Below are 25,231 nucleotides of genomic sequence, written 5' to 3'. Positions count from 1 at the left end.
ATATGAGCTGATTATCAAATACATTCGTATTCGTATTCAAAATTTAGAATTTTTGCACACCCCTAATTTTATTACATTTTTTTCTGGTTGCAAGGACTGTGGTGTTCCTAGCACTCTTTTAAAGCTGGTTGGGTTTCTTAATGCCAGCAGATTTGGGAACCTCTGCTCTAATGGTAGACATTCATGCTTGTTAGCACTTAATTTTTTATTCACATCTTATCCTGTTATAGGAGGATTACATAAAATTATTTCATTGTGTTGGTCTAATCAATGAGCTAGAACCATTGTCTTAACAGTTGTGTAGACTCAGGATTTCTGTACTAAAAAATGACTGTAGGTTACCCTCCATTTTCTTGTGGTCTTCAGAATTGGTTATATTTCGTTCAACACAGATACACCTTGTAAGTATGCTGAGGACATAATTTGAGGCAGGATACGAGCATTAAGATAAAATCAGGTACTGAAGCTTCAATGAAGTAGTTATGAGTGCAGCAAGCATTGTTTTCATAGTATTTGTTTTTATTGTTACTTCCAGAAAAGAAAGCAATTATGATCAGAGTCAAAGGGTCAACAACATTGAAATTTTGGTTGCCTTCTTTGTTGTCAAATATGTGTATGCATTTAAAAGACAATGTAAACAGATGCCCAATTATGATTGAGAATTTATGGTTATCTAAAGAAGCTGGTGTGTGCCATTTTTTTATATTCCACTTCTTTTAATTTGGGCGTAAGTACTCTTACATTTTATAATATTGAACGAATCTTTAAATCAAACCGAAACTTTGTTTCAGATTTTGGTGTTGACAACTTGACAGAGTTTGCGAAACAGACGAAGTTTCCATGGCTGATGTCCAATGTAATAGACAATGAAACTGGAAGACTACTGGCTGATGGCGAGGAATTTCAAATTTTGGAACGGTCTGGCAAAAAGGTGTGTCATTTGCTTTATCCATTTTCTTGTCCTCACAATTTATCCAAAAAATCTTTTTTATCACCAAACTTCAGCACCCCTCTCTCTGTTCCTGCTTTACCAATGTTCAGCCATTGCTTTTATATGATAAAGCTTCACATGTCATTTTTTAACCATGCTAAAATATTTTAGCCAGTAATATTTTGACTATGTGGAGATACTATATGTAAAACTTGTATTATTATGCGATAGCGTATACAGCTTGTTCGGTGGAAAAGCCCTCGGAATAATAGTAGTCGATAAGTGTTGGAAATAATCGGAGGCTGTGCAAAAAAATATCATGGTAATTTGTGGTTCTAGTGATTGATGACTGATTGGTTTAGGATAGGTGAGGATGAGTTAATGAAATCATTGTAATTAATGGATGAGTTGATTAAATAAATGAAAAAAATTGGAACAAGGGGGCGTTTAAAGTTGTCAAAATGCTCAGAATGAAAAGCCAATGCTTGATGATGCTAATTAGGAAAATTTAGAGTGTGTACGCTATCATGTCATACCCTTAAGGAGGAGCGTAAGTGTCCTCTTCAATTTTGTTTTTGTTTTTGTTTTCATGCCGCTGCTTTTCTTCCTCTTACAGTCATATAACTTTTCCTTAACATTTTATGCTTTTTCATAAATGTGATCTTTTTTATGCTAAAGTGTATTTTCGTGTCTCTGGTATTTATTCATTTCGTAGTCTTCAGAAAAACTGTGCCATTACAACTAAAGAACCTGAATCACATCATCATTCTTGATTACTTTGTTACCGGTATTATCATATGGTGCATTTTAGTACCCTGACATTGCATGTTGGGCTTATGGAAGTTAATAGCTAATTAGTGGTATCCATGGCTTTGCAAAGGGCAGTGAAGCAAAATTTTAAAAACATACGATGTGTTTTGAGTTGACTGAGCTTGTTATAAGGCAGCTGTGCGGAATTCATATCATTCAACTACCTTTTTACCACTTCAGCATACTGTGTTGTAATTCTTTTGTGTTGGTCAAAGAAAGCGGATTTCTCTCTCTCTCTGTGTATTGCTGGAACAGAGAACACTCCTGTGTGCCTTGTAATAATGAATGTAGAGACCCGTAAGTATTTTCAAATTCCTATTATGCACACTAAATAATGAAGTGTGGTAGTAGTTTTGTGCGCTGGCAATATTTTACTTGGCCATCCATTGCTGAAAAAGTTGTTTGTTTTAGAGTAGGCACGCCTCACCTTAGTTCCAGCACAGTACAGGTAGATTATATTTTTATTGGTTAGCCTGAGTGCACAGTTAACAGTGCTCAGTGCTTATATTTTTGCGTAGTGTTTTTTTTTTCGTGGTTTTTTTTCCAGCTGCAGTGACTATGTTTAGGTGTGAGTGAAATGTGAAAGTGATCATGAACTATGAATTCGGTACATGTTAGGGAACCACAAAGGGTTGAAATTACCTGGACCATCTATTAATGGTGTCTTTTGGAGTCCATATATGTATGTCTGTGTGTAAGACATCACGGATTTGAAACCTCTAATTCAACAAGCTTGGTCGGGGTTATTTTTTAAACTCTGGTTTTATACTCGTGTCTTGTTATTTATAGCAGCACCATATGTTTGGTACCAAATAGTTTTAAAGGAACAGGTGATGGTTTAGCTCAATTTTAATGCCACTTTTTTGTCTTAAGGGAAAGCAAAAAGTCCACTTGTTGTTCTTTGCATCCCTTTCTACATTTACTAAAATTATAGACTTTCAATAAGACCGATCATTTTGTTCCCAGAGTTTCTCAAAATTACGGTGAGGGAAAAGTGGTGTCACCATCCATGCAAGTTCCTTAAAAGAGCACTTCATCCACCAGGGGCAAGCCAGGAAGATGAGGTATCATATTGCCTTTGGCTACTGCTTGGGTCAAAAATGTATTCTGCCTCGTAACTGGTACCTGCACCGCGATGCTGTGCTCTGTGCACAGACATTAGTGTCTGGAAAGGGGGGAAATGGAAGTAGCTCCCCCCCCCCCCTGGAATTTCGGATATTTTTTATGCACTAGCAGAAAACGCTGCATTAGCTTGATTAGCACACTTAGATCCCACCTCCCCCATTCCTGGTGTTACGTTCGGCGACAGCCCATCTAATTAGCAGCGTCGACGGGAAGGCTCACCTGCTTGAAGACACACTAAGCTTGTTTGGAATGTATCCGAGCTGTGCGGCAAGGATCGCTCCCACGTTCCCGACCTGAGTACCCAAGAGCGTTGCCCGGTTGGATTCCGGGAACTAAGTAAGTGAAGTGGAGGCGCCGCCGCAGCGAACCAGCGGCAAATATTTTTCCCAAATGCCCGTGACTAAGCTGAGGGAACTAGTGTGGCCTCATCCCTGGTAGAAAACGTTCAGCGTGGGGATATGGCAGCGAGCTGGAGGTCGTCGTCCGCTAATCTTCGCAGGCATGGCAAATGACGAAGTGACTCCTTCCGGCTTCTTGACCCAACCGTGCGATCTTGCCCAGTGCGTCGGCTGACATCTAAAGAACAGTTGTCGGTGGTGCGTGGGATCTTTCGGCTGGCTAGAGACATCTCCCTCCGCAGTCGGCGTGAGACCTGAGGGCGACCTCATCTCTCCCTGGCTCGACACGTGACGAGGGCGTGTCCCTATGTGCGGTGGTGCATGTTTGTGTGCGATAATGCAAGTTTTAGGCCACTCCCACCCTGGCAGAGACGTCCTCAACCTGGGGAATCTAGGGACGGAGAACAGTATAAAACTGGACGGTGATGTGCAGTGAAGGGAGTGCTCCTTTTAGATGCTCCATTTAGGGTTCATCCTCAATGCACCTTCTGGATGCTCGTTTTTGGATGCTCCATTTTGGTTCCTCCATTATGTTCCTAACTTAAGATCCTCTCTTCGGAGAGCAGCTCATTTTGATCTCTGCGATGTAAATAATGTAAATAAACCCTCTCGTAATCTTCCTCCCATTATCAAACTCCTTTAACTCGTCGGCAGTCCTGTCCTGGTGGTAGTGGTGGTCGGAGCAAGCGTCGTTCCTGACCTGGGGTCCCGTCGAGAGCGACTCCGAGCCGCACATCCAACAACTGGTGGCAGCGGTGGGATTGAAGCGCCACCATACAACACCGGCCATTGGGTGCCCCTCCATGCAAAAAGTTCTGCGGATGCCCTTGTGCACAGATTAAATTTTTTTAATGCTGTGTTTTTCACTTTTGGAATAAACTTAATGCAAGTGAAAGTTCGGTGCTAGGCTGCTATGAAAACTTTCACAGCATTTCTTTACAAGGTTTGTTTCGAGAAGTCATATTGTACAGCTGAATCCATGTTTTATGCTCAACAATAGCCAAGCGAAATACAAAAGCTTGTATTCCAGGCATACTCTTGCTGGATGAAGTGCAGCACCACCAGTTATCCCTTTAGGCATGTACGAGGAACTGTATAGCATAATTTCATAAAATATGGATGACACATATTTCTGCTCATATCACTGAACTACTGTATTTTTGTTAGGGGTGATGGAATATTAGAAATATAGAATACAAATCAAATATGCTTGTTATACGGTTCTAATTTGATCCGAAAAATTGATATTAGTAATTGCGAATATTTGGCAGCGATCAGGTATTAGGACGACCTTCATTAGACAGTGACACATGTGGGCAAATTATCCAAAGATTGAGTCTAAAGTGTCAGGAAAGTACTTCACAGGCGTCCTTTTGGCTTTCTTCAACATCGTTTCTCGCGTGGACTGGTCACATTCAGACACTGCTAGGCTTTGACCTCGGGTGCTAATTCCAAAAGTGGGCTTTCTCTGTATAACATGTGATGAGGACAAGATGGCCTACCACCCGCTTCGAACAATGACAATGTAAAAGCACGCGTTTTTTTGTTTGACCATCCCTATTGTGCGTCATGCTTAATACCTATAGCAATGGCACTCGTCTTGTCGCCTCCACAACTCTTCTAGTGTGAGGTTGGCGGCCTCATTTTGGTCAGCTCGATGTGCAGGAAAGCCACTTGCTGAATTTCACATGGGGCTTCCGAAGAGGGGTCAAGTCATGTCACCGGCACAGCAAAGCACTCATGTAAAAATCCCGCACATTTTATGGTGCATTGTGACCTGCACACCTTTGACGTGCGCGTAATGGCATGTGTGACGATGATAGGAGGGCCGTGTCATTACGCCAGAACATAGCCTGGCCACATAGTTTTGGTTTCTGATCGGTCACGCATTCACGAGATGTCTGAACTCGGCTGCGTGCTCCTTTCGGATGCTGATTGGTGTGTTGCTGGTCATCTCTTCTTTTGCCGATCCAACACCAGTGCGCATTCCTCTCACTTGCATCTGCTTTGTTCTTCCAGCATGACGAAAGTGTGCACTCATCACAGGCTTTTTGTCGTTAGTGCGATGAAGCCTCCTCGTAAGGCTTCACTGCATTTTTGCATCTTTGACAGTTTTTTTTTAAAGGGGGGATTTTATAATGTGACCTTTGGATTATTCTTTTGAAGTCTGACTTAATGAGATTTTACTACCTGTCATGTTATTTTTAGTTGCCAGTCATGGGTCATCAATTTCATTTTGTCACTCATTTTGCACGACTGCATAACAGGTTACTTACTGTCTAATCTAGCAGCATACATTTCTGTGCATGATTTATTTTTTTTTGCGTAGTGTGGAGTCAATCTTGTTTTATTTTAGTTGCAACGACAATACACTATTTGGAAAAAATAGGGAGAGCTTTTGCCTGCTGCACTGATATTCGATATTATGTATTTTTTCTTCATATTCATGTTCCATTTATGTTTTAAAAAATTGAATATTTGCACACCCCTAACCTTTATTCAGTGCCACATCTCGAGTTATGTTAATAATGTAATACTGATACTGATAGTACCTATAATATATGTTGTAAACCTTCAGATATCTTTAACATGGTTAGTAACGTATGATCAGGGTGTTACACTGATTAATTCTTTTCATTTCAAGCAAGTAACAATTATTGAAGCATGTCTTACCTGTCTGAGGTCAATAAACTGAAACATAGAGATGGGTTTTTCATGTTCATCCAGCAGTTCCATATCAATACTTCAGTTGAAGCCAGTTGTTGATGTATGTGTTGGTTATAGTCAGCATACTTTTCTCCTGTAGATTGGGCTGATAGGACTTGTTGAAGAAGAGTGGCTGGCAACACTTGCAACTATTGACCCTGAGGATGTCGAGTATAAAGACTTCGTAACCGAAGGCCGAAGGCTAGCAAGACTTCTAAAACAAAAGGCATGCTATCTTTCCACTTGCAAGTTTTGTTTGTTTTATTTTGTTATTGTTTATTTGAAGGTACTGCTGCCATTATTTTTGTGACAGACCCACCATGCCATTGGAATGGTTCAAGCTAGCTCAAGATAAAATCTGTTAAGTGTTTTTAGTAAATGTCAGATATCAAGGATATGCTAAATATGGTAACCTGGGCCACGGCCGGTCTCGAGGGGGGGCGCGCGCACTCTTTCGTATGGCCTTCGCATTCGCCGCAGAAGCAATGCGAGTTTTTCTCGGGGAGTTACGCCGCCCGCCGCCGCTAGAGGCGCGACGACCCCACCGCTCGCTCCCCGCCTGCATCTGCGGCGGTGGGTGGCTTTTGCCTGGTTCTGCGCTGTAGCCCGCTGGTTCATGGTGAGCGCAGCACCGAAATCAAAGAAACACAAAATGCAGATGATTAAACTGCCTATCTGCAGCACAGTCCACATGGCGCACAGATTCTTCGTCGCAAACTTTGCTCGATGAAAACATTTAAAATGAGGAATCACTCTTTCATTCCTCAGAACTATGTCGAGCATTTGTGGTTTTAAGTCCAGAAGGAAACACTCTGATCATTTCCTCTCGTATATGTCATGGTCCATGATTAAATGACAAGTTAATATATTCTAAAGGGAAGATCGATAATGAAAACTCAGAGAACGAAAGTTTTGTGCTCGTCCCATAAAAATGTAATATATCGTGGAAAAAATTCTGTACGACGCTTGAACCGTAAATCTGATAGCACCGTAGCGGGTAGTTTGAGACGGTACTTGAGTCGCTGAACTGTCAAATAAATTGCAAGATTGCTGGGAGGTGTATATAGTACTTAATTACGTAGATATCGTTTTTCGCACGTCCTCAATGAACTTATTTTCACCCTCATATACATCACAACTTCCTTAAACGAGAGGCCTGTATCAATATCTCAAAAGAATGCTAATTACTAGTGCGCGAGCAAGGGTCAAGAAGCATTGTAATGAATTCTTCTCTGCTCGAAGCCAATGGCCCGCGGCCTTTCCGCTTTTGTTGTCAAACAAGAGGCCACCAGATTTCTTTGGAATGACTGTAGCCACGTGCAAGTCTCTCTTCATGTTCAAAATTGTCGTAAGCACATTAGGCGTCTAATGGTTCAAGTTCCTGGTAACCTTTCAATTTTGCAAGGCTGAGAGTGACCGTCATTCTTACCTCCATTGACTGAGCACTTGTTTTGTCGCTGCGCCGGCGAACTCCATGCTTTCTGTTTGAGGACACGAGTTAGCCCCAATAAACAGTTTTCTAGTTGGACGCAAGCTTCCTTGTCGTCATTCTGGCCTGACTAACATTAATAGAACATAAAGAACCAATCAGTACAAGCTGCGTATGCTGCCACAGATGTTGACATGTACTGAGTATTGCAATTTCAGAAAGTATGTATGTCCAATGAGTGACTTCAGCTACCATATAGAGCGCCATTTTTTGTCCTTCACGTATATTCAACCTGTGGCGTGTCCTGAAACTTCCTAAAATATTTGGTTTAAATATCATTGTAAAAGACATCAGATTATGGACTTGAATGCCCAATGCCGTCTATTCTCTTAAATTCAGGGGATTTTACTAACATGTAAGCATTGCAAATGTTCATTTTTAGTTCCTTACATTGTAAGCTAAGCCAGCTGGTGTAACGCACATTGCTGTGAGGTTTAGTGGAGCTCCGTTAAGTTGCGGAAAACTTCTTTTTGTGGTGCTACTTTGTTTCCTGAATGACGTGAGGAAAGTTCATGCTCACGGGAGGTTTATCGGAAGCGATGACGAGGCTACAGATATGCAGGAGAATAATGCAAAGCTGGTAGTCATCGCCTCTCAGATAAGTTTGCTCGCTCGTAAAGGCCAATTTTATTCAGGCAGAGTGCAGTTCCTAATTTTGCTTTTCTGGCAGTTAGTTCATGCTTGCAGTTACTGTAAACAAGTGACTTAATTTTCGCGTTGTCATGGGGTGGGACAGGCAGTCGTGAGATGGCGCCAAACTTCAAAATGCCTTCCCAAAAGGATATCTTGGACGTCGCGTGCTTGCAACGTGCTCTGCTCCAGCAGCCAGGGTTGGGTTTCGTCTATAACCGTTTCTTTCGCAAATGACATGACGCATTTTCCTGGGTAGCACCGTGAATTCTTGCTAATGCCGCTGTTGTGCAAACTTAAAGCAGCTGCGGTTGAAATTTCAGCACCTATATTTGCTCTGCAGAATCCTTTACTCCTTGAAACTCGCCATCCAAGTATTACATGCCGCATATCATTCTACGCGCTCAAAGAACCTGCTGGAAGACGAATTATAGAAGCTGAAAGCCTTGCTTTTTAGCCAAATGTAAGGGTAGAACGTGTTGACGTCTGTGCTCGAAGCATACGTTTGACCATACACAGTTGGGCTCAAGGAGTGAGCGCGCAAACGTTAATCCGTTGTTTCAGATTTCGCCCATGGGAACGGGGCTGACTACGCGGTCTTTGCGTAAAGCATAAGGGGCAAAATATAAAGGCTTGACAGTTACCACTGACGCGGGCCGAATTGGGAGCGAGCGCACGTTCTCCTTCGGAGTGAACGGCGGTCGCAGCGGCGGAGCGGTGGGGCAGTGGCGACACCACCGAGGTGCGGCAGGAGGCGGAAACAGACCCCATTGCGAAGGCCGTAAGAAGAAAAGCGTGCGCTCCCCTCGAGACCGGCCGTGCCTGGGCTAGGAATGTGTTTGGATCAGAGTTTTTTGAGTTCAGTGAACTTGTAAAATGGCATGACCTAGCGTTTGACAAAATCTTTGGATATATTCGCATGCATGCTGATAAGAGGGTGTCTGGCAGTTATTGTGGTGACTTATAAGCTTATTTTATTCTTTGGTTTACAGTAATGTAATGTGGCATCCCCATTTTATACGTATCGTATTGAACCTTATTACCCTTGAGCCTTGCATTAGTGCTCATTACTAGAGTGGTAATGAAACCTTTTGTAAAAAGTATGTAGTCCACTTTTTACCTGGCTGGAGCAATTCCAGACTATGATTGGGCACTTCTCTAGCACGACAAAAGGAACAGCACAAACACAGGACAAAGTAGAGAACAACACAGGCACTGTGTCATCCTGTGTTTGCGCAGCTCTTTTTGTCACATTACATCAACTAGCCTGCAACAGCATCCTCATGTTCTCCTGCACCTTTGTGCTCACAACCTCTACATAGTGAAAGTAAGTGTCCTCCTCACCTACTGCTTATTAGCTGTAACATTCCCACAGGAGCCTGGTAGCTAGACCTTATGGCTGCTGCAAACATGCATAGAACAGTGTACAAAGTTTTGACAAAGGTACACCTCTGCCAGGTCTGTTGATATAACGCACATGCATTTTATGGCTCATCTATTTTTCTCTCTTGTGATTTGTTGCCCACAGAAAGGTGTGGACTACGTTATAGCTCTGACCCACATGAGGACCCCTAATGATTGTCGCTTAGCTGCCAATGTGGATGAAGTGGATCTTATCTTAGGTGGCCATGACCATGTTTATGAAGTGAAAAAGGTGAGTCATTTGCAGCACTCTTTGTTTCTTTTGCACTTCTTTTCTAATCATGATTTTATGTAGTTGCTTATGCGTATACAAATCTAATTCTCAGTGCGCAAAAATAGATAAGCTGGAAAGGTAGCAACAGCTGCAGTCATTGTGGCCAGTAACTTGTTCATTGAGAGGCTATCGCAGAGCACTATGGAAGGGGGTAAAGTTATTTCATTCAAAATCTGTACAAGAGATTCGGAGATCGGGAATTCTTTTGGTCCCTCTGAATGGCAAGGGTAAGTCACTTCATGTTCCTGTAATGGCTATACTGTTTCATTTTTATTTTGATGCATAAGATATGTTCTTTGGACATGCACATTGAACCCATTTGTGCCTTAGGCCTTAGGTGGTTTACTGTATATTGCTGACTATAAGAACATTTTTTTTTTTGTCGAAAAATGACCTCCAAACATGGGTGGTTGACTTATAATTGGAGTTGACCTGTACTCGGACTCGTAAAGTGGACCTATGTGAGGGGTCAAATGTAGTTTCGACCGAGCCACAGATAATAGCATGCCCCGTGCATGCATAATTATGTAATACCATATTTAATGACTCAAGAAAGTTGGACAAGTTTGTATATCTTCATGATTCACTACAGTGCAGCAAACAAGGACAGACTTCCGTGTGTTTGCTATCTTGTCTATTCTTCCTTCTGTCCATGTTTGTTGTGCTGTTGTGAATCATCAGTACCATATTTACTCGCGTAAGTTGCGCACTTTTTTTTTAGATTAAGGCTAACAAAAAGGGGGTCACAAATTACGTGAAAATTTTTTGAACACATCTTAAAAATACACCACAAAGGTCATAACATGCAATATATACTGTATATTTAAAGGTGGGACTTTTGGTTTAAAAAAAAAAGAAGATAAACATTACCAAATTCACTTTTCGAAATTCGTTTTTAACTGAAAAGGGTACCAAGGCATAGCTGGCACCTGAATGTGAGTTACACTCACTTAAAGTCGGAAATAATTGTCTAAGTAGGGAAGCCAGGGTCGTGGTACAAAATCTGTATTGTGGGATAAGCAGCGCAGTTGTTCAATTTGAGGTATTGCTCCGCTAACTTACTTGCCACTGAAGACCGGAAAGCATGATCATCTCTTAGCTATCTTCTAGCTGAGCCCCATTTCTTCACTATCATTGCATTATTATAGCAGTTAGTCGGTTAGTTAGGTTAACCAATTGCAAATAGGACATTGACACGAAAATGCGAAAGGGCTTCATGATTGATAGAGGCGAAACGAGAAGGCGCCCTTGTGCTGTGCGATGTCGGTGCATGTTAGAGATCCCCAGATGGTTGAAATTATTCCGGAGCCCTCCAATACGGCACCTCTCTTCCTGTCTTCTCTCAGTTCCTCCTTTATCCCTTCCCTTACGGCGTGGTTCTGGTGTCTGGGAATATGTGAGACAGATACTGAGCCATTTTCTTTCCCCAAAAACCAATTTTAATTTTTTTGGTCACGAAAAAGTATGTCGCTATCACGACGATTGAACGGCAGTTTCACTTCTGCCATCAACACGCAGACCACCTAATGCACCACCCCTGCGCCTAACACAGCATGACAACCCAATGATAATATGTCAACCTAGTTCTCCACTTCCATTTTGTCTTTGTTTAACTTGAGTTACGCTTTTAGCGAGGGTAGCAATTTTTTTCTAAGCACAGCTCCAAGTCGTACCATTTGTGCATGTTAATTATTGTTAAATAAATTGTTTGGGATAAAAAATACCGAGACAGACTTTAAATGACTACTGACCACACAGAATTGTCACCAATAAAGACTGTATTTCATTCGTTGAAAATAATATTCGCCGAAAAAAAACACGAAAATAGCATCCTGAAATAAAAACCGCAAAAAATTCCACCGTATTTTCAAAAAATAAAAACCAAAAAGTCCAACCCCTATGTATATTGCCGCCTATATGTAGACCCCCCAATCTCGCACCCCTCGCTGGTAAAAAAAAAAATAGTTGACTCCAAATATACCTTAGGTGCATACCCCCTCCCGCCCTGCCCCACTTTACGTAGTTCCCTGCGGCATGGCATGATGTCGCGGGCGAGTTCAAAGGAATAAACGCACAACTATACAATCACGAAGCCAGCCGTGGGGTGCAGAAGAGATAACGGGCAATAAAACAGCACCCTCATGTACGGCGTGGCTGACTAACTGCAAATCAACAGCAAGCAGTTTGGTAGTTTTGGATTTGTGTATGTGGGGAACTGTTCGTCCGGGAAAGTGACTCTCAGTGCGAAAAAGCTGGTTAAATTGCTCGCAATTTGTGCCCTTGTCACTCGCATCTTTCAAAACTGCGCGCGGCAACGCGGCCGTGGCGATATTTCCAAGCCTGCCTTGCATGCACCCACGTACATGCTGTTGGTCTGTCAAAGCAGAGAGCGCAAAATATGCAAGTACTGAAAGTTTTTTTCAAAAACGCAGGTAAAAAGTTGGGGGGGGGGGGGGGCACAAATTATCTGCAAGCGCAAGTTACACGAGTGAAAACAGTAATTGTCATACATTGGTGTGAAAGCAAGTCTGCTTAAAGAACAGTTTGAATGCGCAGGAATTTGAACAGGAATGCGCAGCTGACAGCAAAAATGCGTGAAGCCGGCAAGCAGAGATCAATAGAGATAACAGGCGATAAAACAGCACCGTTGTGTGCGGGCCAGTTGACTGGCACCAAACAGAACAGCCAATGGTTCAGTAGTTTCGGATTCCAGTGCCGGAGGTTACTGGAAGTATGCGGCAACATGACCGCGCCAATACCGTGTAAACACGTGTAAGGGCCGCACTTTTTTTTTGCAGATTCGAGGGCCAATGTTCGGGGTGTGGCCCATGCACGCGATGTGCAAAAAAAAATTTGTCTTTTTAACTATAAACACACTACTCAGGGAATAAGAGGCATTTATTCTATGTTCAGTCGTCACTTGCGGAGTCTTCCGACTCCGAGCTAGTGCTGTGCTCTGGCGCACGCTCATCCTACAAGAAATTGCGCAGCATGTCCTTTGTCAACATGTAGCTGTTGTTCAGCACTTCCATCGCATACAGAGCAGCTCTTCCAGTTCGGGAAACTTGCACGGCTTGGCTCAGTAAGCCTGCTTTTTGCATCTTATGTTCCTCAGTGCATCCTTTTGGTTGCACCATGGTCGGACGCAGTTCTCGGCCGCGTCAAATTTCCTGCCTGCCGCACGCTTGCCATGTTCGAGAGCTCACTCTCAGCCGTGTAGCTATTAAGGTGCTTGCCCATCATGCTAAAATTGCAACGCTTGGTGGCAGCACACAAAAGCCACAACTACGGTGACCAGCACGCTACCACATCTCCCGTGCCTTTGACAGAAACGAAAAGTTGAAGCTGTTGAAACTGATGTGGAGCTAACAGTGAAGGAAAAAATTGGCTGATGATGATGAGCCATGTCCACGGGTGCTATCCATAGGCGGCACCTGGAAGCTTCTGTGTGCGTGCGTGGCCTCCCCGTTGCTCGCAGCCGGAGCTGATCGCGGAGGCCACGATACATTTTGAAGGCTATTCCTGCGTAGGTCGTGGGAGGTTCGGGTACGGCCCTTATACGGATTTTTAAAAAAATATTTATTATATGAAAATAGGGTGCGGCCTGTACATGGGTGTGGCCCTTACATGCGTTTATATGATATTCCCAATCCTACCTTACACACACCCACATGCGTTCCAGTGATCTGGTGCAGCAGGGAGTGTAAAATATGTGAGTAAAAGTTCAGGGTGTGGCAGTATCGGCTTATATTCGGAGTCAAAACTTTTTTTGTTGCCTAAGGGAGTCGTGAGTTGGGGGTCGAATTATAATTGGCAATATATGGTAGGTATGTATGGGGAAATGAGGATCCTGGGCTGAGTTGACATTCAGTACACAGAAAAATCCTTTGGTGGAGGCAATATACACCATTTTGTCCCCAGCCTTTCATAAGTGGCATATTCAAACTGGCCCAACTTTTAGGAAGTGATTGGTCATCTCTTCCTGTGCTGATTTTTTGTGTTCTGCCTTCATATCTTCTTTCTCTGAACTTTCCTTTTTCCTTCTCTCTTGAATATATACATATATTTCTTTTTCTTCAGTCTTCTTGGCAACTTCAGTTAAATTAATCTTGTGCGAACTTATATCTATGTATGGTTGTGGTCATGTTAGGCATATGGCTATATTTGGTTATAATATAGTAGTAGTAAGCAAAGTGCATGGAAAGACTTTGGTTTTAAAATCTTTTTTCATCCCAACATCAGGCTGTGTAGTATGTGGTTGGCATTACTTGAAACAGTCATACTGCATACTAAACTCTCTCTCTTTTTTAAGAAAGCTAATCACTGTCTGAGAGGAGGGTGCACTGAAGCCTACTTGATTTTTTTTCTGCAGAGTGAACAAGACTTTACAAAGTACCAGGTAATGAGTAGTGATATTTTGGAAACTATATTAAGGATTTGGTCCCCAGGTCTTGTTTATATAAATTCTTAACAGTTGTGTTAGGACTAGGCCACGAGGTGGCAGGAATGGCTTGGGGCAATCTGCTTCTTTAATCTGAATTAAGCAATTTCAAGACGTAAGCATGTTTATGGCAAGCTGTAAAACTACACATCATTTGAAGGTACCCTGATCACAGTAAATCCTCAGTAGGCAATGAATGTGGCCCATTACTGCTGAAGTCTTTTTGCGCTTCATTAAATCAGAACTTTTAGCAGGAGCAGAGGGTCATTTTGTCCAAGCAGTGAAGGGTGCTGAGGAGCCCAGGAGAGGAGAGATAAAGGTGCCATGACAGCAAAGGGTAGGTTATGTAACCAAATGCAGCTGGATTGAGGTTGTTTTATTGCTGTATAGAAATGAATAAGCTAAGCAATGTTGCACTTCCCTGTTTTTCTAGTTCATGCTTGCATTATGCCATTAGACTGAAACACTTTACATTCAAACTTGTGTCTGAGCCATTAGTCTGAGGGTAGGTTTAATTTAATTGACATGTTTAACCTGATTCAGGTGAACATCTGAGTCGGTTCATGTTAGTAGCCAATATATTTGGGAGCTTTATTTGAAAGCAACAGATTCAGGGGCCATCCAAATATCCTTAAACCCTCCAAAGCATCTGTGGAACTACCCTAGTTGATCCTTCAAAGCAAAGCAAATAATTTTCTCATTGTTTTTATTACTGCTGAGAGAACAATTGTGCGCCTTTATTTTGTAGCCATATGGCTGCAAGGATCCCTGAGTGTTGTAAAGGGCAACTCACGTTTTTCATTGATAATTCTGACTGCAGTATTTACACGCGTGGATTTTGTTTTCAACAGTCAGATGCCACTTTACTTTATTAGTTCGATTTCCTTTTTTCTTTTGCAGGTGAACGGAAAACATGTTATCAAGAGTGGAACAGACTTTCGTCAGTTCTCACGCATTACCCTCACATTCACTGCATCAGGTGTTGTAGTTGATGTTGCAGAGGTGAATGTCACTTCCGACTTCGTTGAAGATTCAGAGCTCAGAGATCTTCTTTCTAAATATAAAGGTAAGGTTTTTTTCTTCTTAAATTTCATTGTAAAAACAGGCCTTTTGCTTGGGAAATTTTTTTCCAGCTTTTTTTCATATCGATCAATAAGAAATATGTCATTCAAAATATTTCTTCTCTCACAATAACTATATATTATCATTCTCAACCCAAAGAAAAATAAAGGTTTAGAATTCATTGGCTACCCAAAAGCAGTGAATTTTCACAAACTGAACTGAATGTACACGTATGAGCAATATGAAAAGGGACACTTGTTTTTTACTTAATTATTGAATTCATTCTTTCTTATGCACTGAACTTTAAAGCACATTAAAAGGACCTTGCTTCCTTTGAAAAACTGCTTAGAAGAGTACAATACATCTCTCACTCGCTAATGCTTGCAAGAGTAATTGTGGAAGGCAGTTTTACATAAAAGGTTCCCTTGCATATTGCTTCTACCTGTACTACTTGCTTTTCTTTCCTTGGAGTGTCTTGCCTTCTAAAAGCTAGCTTCTCTAGACAAAAGCTACTGTAGGAATGGCCTGGAAAAATTGTGTAATGATTTAGCTAAACTATCCTATTGAAAGTCAGAAAGTATGGGCAAAGCAATTTCTTGTTTTATTGCCCTTAGTGGGCTACTAAAGGAAATCCAACCATTATGGTGATTGCCGGTTCACTTCAGTCTTTGTAAATTTTCTGGTTACAAATCAAGTGCTTCGAAAATGCATTAGTTGGATGTTAAGCTGTTGCTGTTGCATAGTTTTTATTTCATATGCTGTTGTGAATGCTTCACACTACTATAGGTGCATGAGTGTCAGCAGAAGTGTTTGGCTTCATGGCTTGGTGTAACTACAGATGCAGTATCTTTTCGTGAACAGTTCATTGCTGTCGTAATGCTTGTTCATAAACTTATAGTGCTCCTTAAGGGCTATCGACGCGAAGTTCTGTCCCCATTAAGGACCATGCATTATGTGTCAAACCATAACATTTTTATGGTGCTGCATTGCAATACAAAGCTCATGAACAGAAGGCTCACACTTTTCCAGAGCAGTCATGATGCAAGAGAGTTGTTTCAGCAATGACACACTATCAGTGGCATATTGTATCTCAGGTAGTGTCTTGCATTCTGGAGTTTATGGGAGGGAGGTGTGTTTTGCCTCAGGCACCCTCTTTGTCAAGAAAAATCCCTTGATGCTAGTAAGAGCCACAAGCAGTAATTTGATTTTTTCTGAGCTATAGTACAGCTGCAATGAAGTGTTTAGTTGCACTTTTCCTGTATTTAAGGATGTGCACAACTAGTTTTAACAGTGAAATTTTTTTCTTCTAGGTATAAACATTCCATGCTTGTTTTATTGGAAAACTTGGAATTGTTAGCCGGGAAATGTTCATTTTTAAACTCTTGAGAAAGTATGTAAAAGCTCGCTAATTCAACCCCCATTAATTCAAAAATCTGGATAATTCTAACTTCCAGCTCGGTCCCGTCCAATGCCCATGTAAGTCTATGCCATTGGTTGCTCGCTAATTTGGATGCTATGAGTCTCGCACTGGTTAATTTGAATGGGCTCCCAAAGAGAGGTCTTGTTCAGATGTGACTGGCATGGCGAGAGATCGTCGAAACTGCCGTACGCAAAACCTAAATCTCATTCTACATAGGTGTGACTGCGAACGGGCAGCCTCGTATCCAAGAACACTCGGAACACTCCGGTTGCTTAGTTTCAGTTTCACTTTTGTGAGCCTCATGCCAGACTGCAGCAACAGCGACTCGACTACCCAGCTTCAGGAAGTGAACCTAACCTAGCTGAGCGCCATTTAGGACGCTGATTGGTGGGTCTACTGTTTTCTGACCCCCCCTTTTTGCTCACTTCGGCGCTATTACCTTCGCTTGTATCTGTGTGACTCCATTCTTCCACCAGTGCGCTGAAACTGTGCACTCATTTCATGCTGTTCGCTATTTTTGCGGTGATGCCTCCTCACACACGACGGTGCCGCATATAATTGGTGTGATGCAGTAACGGTGAAGCTCCACCGCGTTCATCAGGTGTTCATTGCCCAGTCATTCATCAATAAATTTACCACGATGCAAGTAGTTTTTGACAGCTTTTTCGGGGTCATTCTATATTTCGATTAGTTTGAAAGTTTTGCTGCTCCCTTGAAGTTCGAATTAATGAGCTTTTACTGAGCTCAAAAGAGCTAGATTGTGTCATAATTGAGCACGAAATAGAAATAAGCTGTAAGGTCAAAGTGATCTGTTCAGGTCTTTAAGCATAGCATTTAGGGGCCTTACTTCTCATCCAGGAATAAACGCTCAGTGGCATTTATGGGCTTTTGTTACGCTTATGCTCTGTGTCTACTGGATGCAAGGAAGTAGGGAGATTTTGTGTGCCTAAATTCTGAAATACTTCTCTGAGAAAATTTCATGCGCATCTTAACTAAGCACCATATTTCATTGTACCGTTATGTTGTTAGATACTGGAACTTAAAACCTTATACTACATTTTTAGGATGGCTTTAAAGGCTGTGTGCTCTTTTTTTTTTTTTTTTTTCGACTTGTGGAGTATGGCTTAAATGCTTTCAGATGTTGTCCAAGGAAAAATGGAAGAAGTTATTGGGCATTTTGCTGTTGATCTGGATGGCAGATTTAGCAGCATAAGAACATCAGAGACGAATTTAGGTGAGTGTTGTTTATTTCTTCCCAGCTATCGGAAGAGCACGTTGACACTATGCAGCATGCAAGGGGTACTGCATCAGGGTTTGTTGACCCACTGACGTGGATCCATCGGTCAACTGCAATGGGCCTGTTCATTCTGTATATAGCAATGCTTCCACAATGCAGCGTTTACGGCTTATCGGCAGTCATTTTGTCTGCTGTGCACAGCCGCTGGGCTCAGCTGACTGGAAAGCTGCCTATCAAGAGAGAGAGTTCATAAGGTACAAGGACCAGTGCATCGAACTTGAAGCGTATCCCTGGAGGTTGACTGCACATGGTGCGTGAAGAGTTCTGGACTGAAAAATCCACCAGGGAAGCAAGGCCCAGCCTGCTATTGAAGTTTGCGCATATGAAAAAAGCATTAAATATGTTCTCATATGTCAAATCTATAGCTAAGCTATGAGGCATCCAACTGTTGAGAAGTTTGGTGCGCTTTCGATCACTTGAGGTTCCTTGTTGCACCTAGAGACCTCAGTTAATGTCTGTTTTTTTATTTACCTCCCTCATTATGTGGCCGCCACGGCTAGGATTGAATGTGAAAACTTGTGCTCAGCAGTAGAACGGCATTGCCACTTAGCTGTCACGTTGGATATACACATGTGGTTGCAGGCAAAAGAAGTGTGATTTGCATGAGAGCTTGCCTCTGGTTTGCTAATAACCCCTGCCACAAGCAAATAGGCAGTAAGGATGTAGGAAAGAACCTCCATTCCGGCACTATTTTCCAGCAAGTAAGGTTTCTTTATATTACAGCCCACAAGAAACTTTGGGCATATACTCAACAAAAAGGCTTTGTTCTCAGAATACGTTATGAATGAGTAGCTCATTGACAGTAAGCAGTTTTTTACAGTGTTGATTCTGATTACAAGGTTGAGCATCAGGTATAGTGGTCACTACCAGTTTTCAGGCTTCCTTTTCCCCATCAGCCACACATCTGATTTGTACGCCTCTGTGTTAAATGATGTCCATTGTGCTTGCCAACATTCAGAGCTACTATTTTCAGTAGAGGAAATCAGTGGAAGCATTACTTGAGGATAATGGCACTGATATTCCTATACAGAATCATGGCTCGCAAATAATGTCCTAAACATTGAAAATTGGTTTTTGAGGAAAGAAAATGGCACAGTATCTATCTCATATCTTGCTGGACACCTAAACCATGCTCATTAGGGAAGGGACAAAGGAGGAAGTGAGAAGAAAGGAAGAAAGAGGTGGGTGCCGTAGTGGAGGGCTCTGGAATAATTTTGACCACCTGGGGATCTTTAGCGTGCACTGGCATCGCACAGCGCAGAGGCGTCTTTCACGTTTTGCCTGCATTGAAACGAGTCCGCCACGGCTGGGTTTGACCTGGGAACTCCGGCTCAGTAGCCAAGTGCCCTAACCACTGAGCCACTGCGGCGGGCAGTGAAACTACTTCAGAAAACAATCTGCTATTTACCATCTACAGATTTGATAGAGTTGTGTACAGAGCTGGTGATGTTTTAGCTTTCATTAAATCCAATATGAATTCTCTTCCCTTCTTGCTATCTACTCTCACCATGAAATTCTTAGTATCACACTCCCATTTTCCGCAAACTTTAGTCAAACCTCGATATAAAGAACACAGATATCACGAATAATTGGCTCTATCGAACGTTTCGTAAATAATTTCGACAAACGCATGCAATTTCTACTTTATATATCGAACGTGGTTGGCCATGAAGCGGATATATCGAACCCCCCAGCGCCCGTTCCCATTCGGATGCAGGCGGCAGGCTTCGCCGCACTGCACATGTGACTGGTGGTGATGTGGCAAGCGTGCGCGCCAAGGTTTGCACTTTTATGTCGCACTCGCCAACAGCGGCGTGTAGGTTGCACTCCGGCAGTCAGCACGCGTTCACGCCTTTGGCATCCGTCGATAGCGTAATGCGATACAGCGCGAATAAAGACGGGGACGAAGCGAGACAAGACACCACAGCGCTGTGGTGTCTTCTGTCTGTTGTCGCGAAGGTGGTGAAAACGGCGATAGCTTTCGCTCTGACGTACCGCTTTCCACACGACATGGTTGTGGTGCTGTGCGGGGAAGCCGACCGAACTGGCGCTCGGTTTTTGCGGCGTTCGGAATATCCGCGAGCGCCTTCAAAACGCAGCCAAAGCCTGGGGAAACGTCTCTCCGTTTCTCTAGTAAGGATCGCCAGATTTTTTGTATCTTCAATGACGAAACTGCGCCGCTGTTGCGCGCGGTTTTGACGAAATTTTATATTACGTATTCTGGCTATATAGAACTATTTCATGATATTTTTTTACTTGTTCACAATAGCGAGGTTTCACTGTGTTATCATTGTGTGTTGGACAGTGATGGCTCTTTCAATACTGAATTGCACTCCATCCTGCTCGATTTAAATACACCTTTTCCTTGTGCCCATTACATCTTATATGTAATAAGGGAGTAATTACTCATTGGCATCCACCCAAGCACAGCCATGCAGCTACAAAGAAAAGCTATACAGGATGCCAATGAGTAATTACTCCCTTATTACAAATCTACTCCACCTTGGGGGATTCCCCTAAACATTTGACCAACACTGTTCCCACTTCGAGTTATTGATCAATTCGCTCTTGCCCTACCATAAGCTTGCCGTCCCGGTTAGCTCAGTTGGTAGAGCAACTGCTCCGGTGAAGCGGTGGTCCTGGGTTCGAACACCGGACCAAGACAAATTTTTTTTTAACTACGAAGTTCCTGAGAAAGCTGTATAGCTTTTATTTGCAGCCATACGGCTGCGCTTCGGTGGCTGCCAATGAGTAATTACTCCCTCATTACAAATCTACTCTACCTTGGGGGATTCCCTTAAAAGTTTGACCTACATCTTATATGGTGACTAATTTTCCAGACATTGACTGGATAACACATGCCGGTCTGTTCACCAATCCACAGATTTTCTTGGCGTCTTGACAAGCATTCAAAATGCCAACTCGTGGCAGTAACACGGTAGATTTAGTCCTTGCATCGAACCCAGAGCTCATCCAGTCACGCTCATACGTTAATGGTTTGAGTGACCACAGCATTGTCTTGCTTTGTTTTCCCATTTTGCAACAGCAATGCTCTATTAAACGCATTCATTATTTTAATAAGGGAGACTTTTCTGAACACATCCTAAAAAACTCAACAAAGGCCATACGCGCAATATATGCTGTATATTGTCGCCTATACGTAGGCCTCGCATCTCGCACCCCTCGCTGGCCAACATAAGACATATACCCCCTCCTGCCCCACCCCACGTTATGTAGTTGCCCGTACACAGCTCAAAGCAATAGATGTACAGCAATAGAATCTATGGGGTCACTCTGCGTCCAGCTGACCAGGAATGCGAGCTTCCGTGCCAGCTACACGCAAGCGTTATTCAAGTATGCAACACGTTTCCCCAACCCGTGGCGCAGAGTCGCAGCCACGGCAGGTCCGGACGAAATAGGCAACGGCAGGGCACGCTAGGACATAGTTTATTATCCTAACACGAGGTAAAGCACACTGCGGAAGAATGTTCTATCCGTAAAATAGATGTTCAGCAGCTCACCAGGTCGTTGACGTCGTCTGGCGTTGGTGTTCGGGGGCCGGCGGGCAGCGGAAGGGGTCCCTGGGGCACTTAGGTCAGGACCGGCAGCGAGAGCCCCTTCCCGCTGCGCGTTTCTCCCGTTTATCCCCTCGGTCATTGCCTCCCTAGCAGCAAATCGTTGCTGTCAAGCTTAGGCATGCTACCATCTCCGCAGAAGGCAGCGCGCTGCCGTGACGTCACGTCAGTGCTGGGGCGGAAATGAGCAGAGTCGCAGGGGTGCCTTCTCTCCACATTCCTGGTGGCCAGCGCGCCCGTGTGAGTCACGGTCGCCGCTGGCGCGGGGGACGAGGAGGGGATACCAGTGTATCCCACAAATCACAAAGCCAGCAATCACAGGGAAATGGAGATAACAGGCGATAAAACGACGCCCTTGTGTGGGGCCCGGCTGACTAGCGGCAAACCGAACAGCAAACCAAACAGCAAACGGTTCGGTAGTTTCAGATTCCGGTGCGAGTGTGCCAGCAGGCAAACTGTCGCAATAAAAAAAAGCTGTTCGCCTGAGAAAGCAGCTGCAGCAATCGCCAGCGCGAGCGAGCCAGGTAAACAGCATGCAGTTCGTTGCTTAGATACTTGCACCTTTTTGCGGTTGCACAAGACTACGCAGCTGTGTACGTAGCCATGAGCCACGGGCAGCCGCGCAAACACGTGGCGCCATTACCCGCGCTCAGCATCTTGATGTGCTGCCAAGGTCTGTGCTGCAGATGGCACAGACGCTGACGGCACAAAACTGAGGAAGAGCCAACACTCTGAAATTATTTATAACAAGCCATGTACTGTGTCTGCTTCGCACAGGCCCGCCAGAAGTGTGTTGGAAAGGGGGAAAGGTCAGTGTGGGTGCTTGCGGAACCCACAAAGCAGCCCGCAGAACCCAGTTTGAGAACCCCTGCTGTATAGCATTCTAATTTTATGTACCCTTACTCTTTATGTTCAGAAGACTGATGTCAGGTAGAATCTTAAGGCTACCTTGGCATCATTATCAATAACAAACTAACTTGGTCGGATCATATCACAAAAATCATTGCTGACACCTCCCGTCCTCCACTTGGTTTTAGCTGAAGATCGCTCTACACTTTCCCTTATGACAAACACAAATTAGAATATGAAACCTTTGTTCGGATTAAACTTGAATATGCATCTGCAATTTAGAGTCATCATCAATCCAACTTGATTAATATGCTTGTATCAGAACTGCGTTGCATGCTTTATTGCATCAACGTACGATGCATATTATAGTGTAAGCACCATTAAATTATCCCTTGGCATCAGGTTACAGGTTTCGGGCTTATGGAAAAAGAAGTACAGATATGAAGTACATAAATTAATTAATACAGAAGGAGATCCAAAAGTAGGAACTGTCAGGGGACCTCCTTTTATTAAGTGTACATATGAAGCAGATAAAATTATGATAGATAACAACTACATAGGCGGAAAACAGGTGTAATGGGAATTAATAAACACTACAAAAATTTGGTTAAGCATGTCGAATTTTACAAACACATTTAGAAACATGGCGAAAAAAGGAACGCAATACTATATAAAAGCACTTAAGGAATAAAAGCAACACAGAATGAATACAAGGTTCAGTGCCATGGTAATTGAGGATAATTAAAAAGTACATACTTTTTAAAGTTTTTATCGAATGTTGCTTCGGTACAGGATGATTTGATGATCGTGGGTAGCGAGTTCCAGACAGTGATCGCTGAGAGTAAAGTGGACTGTTTGCCGTAATTAGTTTTGACTTTTGGAAATAAGAGGTTATGTTGATTTAAGAATCAAGTATTATTAATATTAGACAGATGTGATGCAGCAAAGATAGGAATGGTAGTGTAATAAGGAACATCTTGCAAAGCACAGCATTGCGAACAACCAACGGTACAGTCCAGGCACAGACCAGAGGCAGCGGTCAGTCCAGAGCACGCACGAGGGACGGAGCGTTTGGCGCTCCAGTTTCGGAGCGTTCGGCGCTTCTCGTCGTCTTCGTTAAGCGCCAGCCTCTGAAGATTCCAAAGCCGAAGGCCATTTTTACAGTGGTGCTATTCTGCTGGGTGCGATAAATCAAATAACCTAGTTTCAGTTTGGAGTGAACAAAGGAGGGGCAAGATATTGAGCCCGAGGTAAATGGGAGCACTGCATGCGGTGTATGAGCTGGTCATTATTCTAACTAATTGGTTCTGATGGTGACATAAAGAAGATTGATGGCTATAATACGTGTTACCCCACGATGATAAACAGTAATTGAGGTGGCTATGAATGAATGCATAATAAAGTGAAGGAAGAATATGCTGCTGAAAATAATAATACGTTCTAATTGGTACACGTATACCAAATGCAACTTTTTGCTAATAGATTTAGTATGGAGGTAAATTTTTAGATGTGAAGCAAGCGTCACTCCAAGGAATGTTTCAGAACTGGATGGGAGAATGGTATTGTTATCTAGATACAATTTAGGGACAGTGAGAAGTTGCTTGGGTTGAGTGAAATATCATTAGCTTCAGTTTATATGGGTTTATTTGTAAAAGACTGCTTCGGCACCAGTGCATTACATTTTCAAGATCAGCATTAATTTTCAATGTTATGTCACTTAAGTTATCACTAGAGGAAAATATGGTAGTGTCATGAGCATACAGAATGCAGTTTGTGTTGTTAAGGCATTTAGGTAGATCATTAATGTAAATTAAAAACAGAAGTGGGTCTAGAATAAATCCTTGCAGAACTCCTTGATGAATTGTAATTGCTTTTGATAAAGTATCAGATATCCAGACGAACTGAGTTCTGTTAGTGAAGTAATTACATAGTAAAGTTAGAGTGGGCCCCCAAATCCCCAATGATTCTGGTTCTAAAAGGAATATGGTATGATTAATTGTATCAAATGCCTTTGTAAAACCAATGAATACGGCTGGCACCCAAAGTTCTTTATCAATGAAGTGTTTAATTGTGTCAGTAAATCCTATCAGTGCGAGCTCAGTGGAATAGTTTGGGCAAAATCCAAACTGATGAGGTAGCAGAAGCCTGGATTTTAGAAGGTAGTTCATTAGATGGTTAACGGTGAGCTTATCTATAGCTTACTGAGAAATTGGAGAATAATTATCGGACGATAGTTAGCCAAACTATGTTTATCACCTCGCTTGCGTATAAGAATAACTTTGCCATTTTTAAGTTGATCTGGAAAGTCATGAGACTTAAATAATTTATTGATAATATTAGTAAGAATGGATGACAGTTCAAGTACGACAAGTTTAATTTTAGATGAAAGGATGGAATCTGAGCCACACTCGGTATTTTTTAAGCTGGCTATTATGTTGATAACTTCTTCCGATGACGTTGTACAAAAAAAAAAAGTAAGGACAATGAACGTTCCATGAAAATTCAGCACTAGGCGTTAATGGTGTGAAAAAAATGGATTAGATTCATTTGCTATGTATGTAGAGTGGTTAAACTTCGTGCGCCATCATTAATTTTTGTCATTCTAGAGTTCTGGTCTGAGAGATTTAAAAACTTCTTAATTAACTGTTGACTTCTCTATTAACTGTTAACTTCTTAATTAACTGTCGACGAGTATTTCATTTCCATAGTAACTTATTTTACGATGTTTAATTAGTGAAGATAACGTATTTGAGTAGATTTTCAATCTTTGTTTTAAGGTGAGGTTAAATGGTTGCGCTTCTA

The 25,231-nt window shown here is 42.5% G+C and overlaps 1 protein-coding gene across 5 annotated transcripts in view; it reads left to right on the top strand.

The window, feature by feature from the left end:
* The window catches only part of LOC144114253 (snake venom 5'-nucleotidase), a 72,686-nt gene that overhangs the window by 7,777 nt on the left and 39,678 nt on the right, over window positions 1-25,231 (top strand). For all 5 annotated transcript variants that reach the window (XM_077647858.1, XM_077647855.1, XM_077647857.1 and 2 more), the window contains exons 4-8: window positions 792-931; window positions 6,071-6,196; window positions 9,618-9,743; window positions 15,127-15,292; window positions 17,847-17,942. In XM_077647858.1, coding sequence (XP_077503984.1) covers window positions 792-931; window positions 6,071-6,196; window positions 9,618-9,743; window positions 15,127-15,292; window positions 17,847-17,942 — 654 coding nt within the window. The remainder of the gene's footprint in view (window positions 1-791; window positions 932-6,070; window positions 6,197-9,617; window positions 9,744-15,126; window positions 15,293-17,846; window positions 17,943-25,231) is intronic.

Source organism: Amblyomma americanum, chromosome 1 (genome assembly GCF_052857255.1).
Source record: "Amblyomma americanum isolate KBUSLIRL-KWMA chromosome 1, ASM5285725v1, whole genome shotgun sequence".
Classification (NCBI taxonomy): domain Eukaryota; kingdom Metazoa; phylum Arthropoda; class Arachnida; order Ixodida; family Ixodidae; genus Amblyomma; species Amblyomma americanum.
Note: the sequence above shows the minus strand (reverse complement) of the source record. Positions and strands in the feature narration are given on the sequence as shown.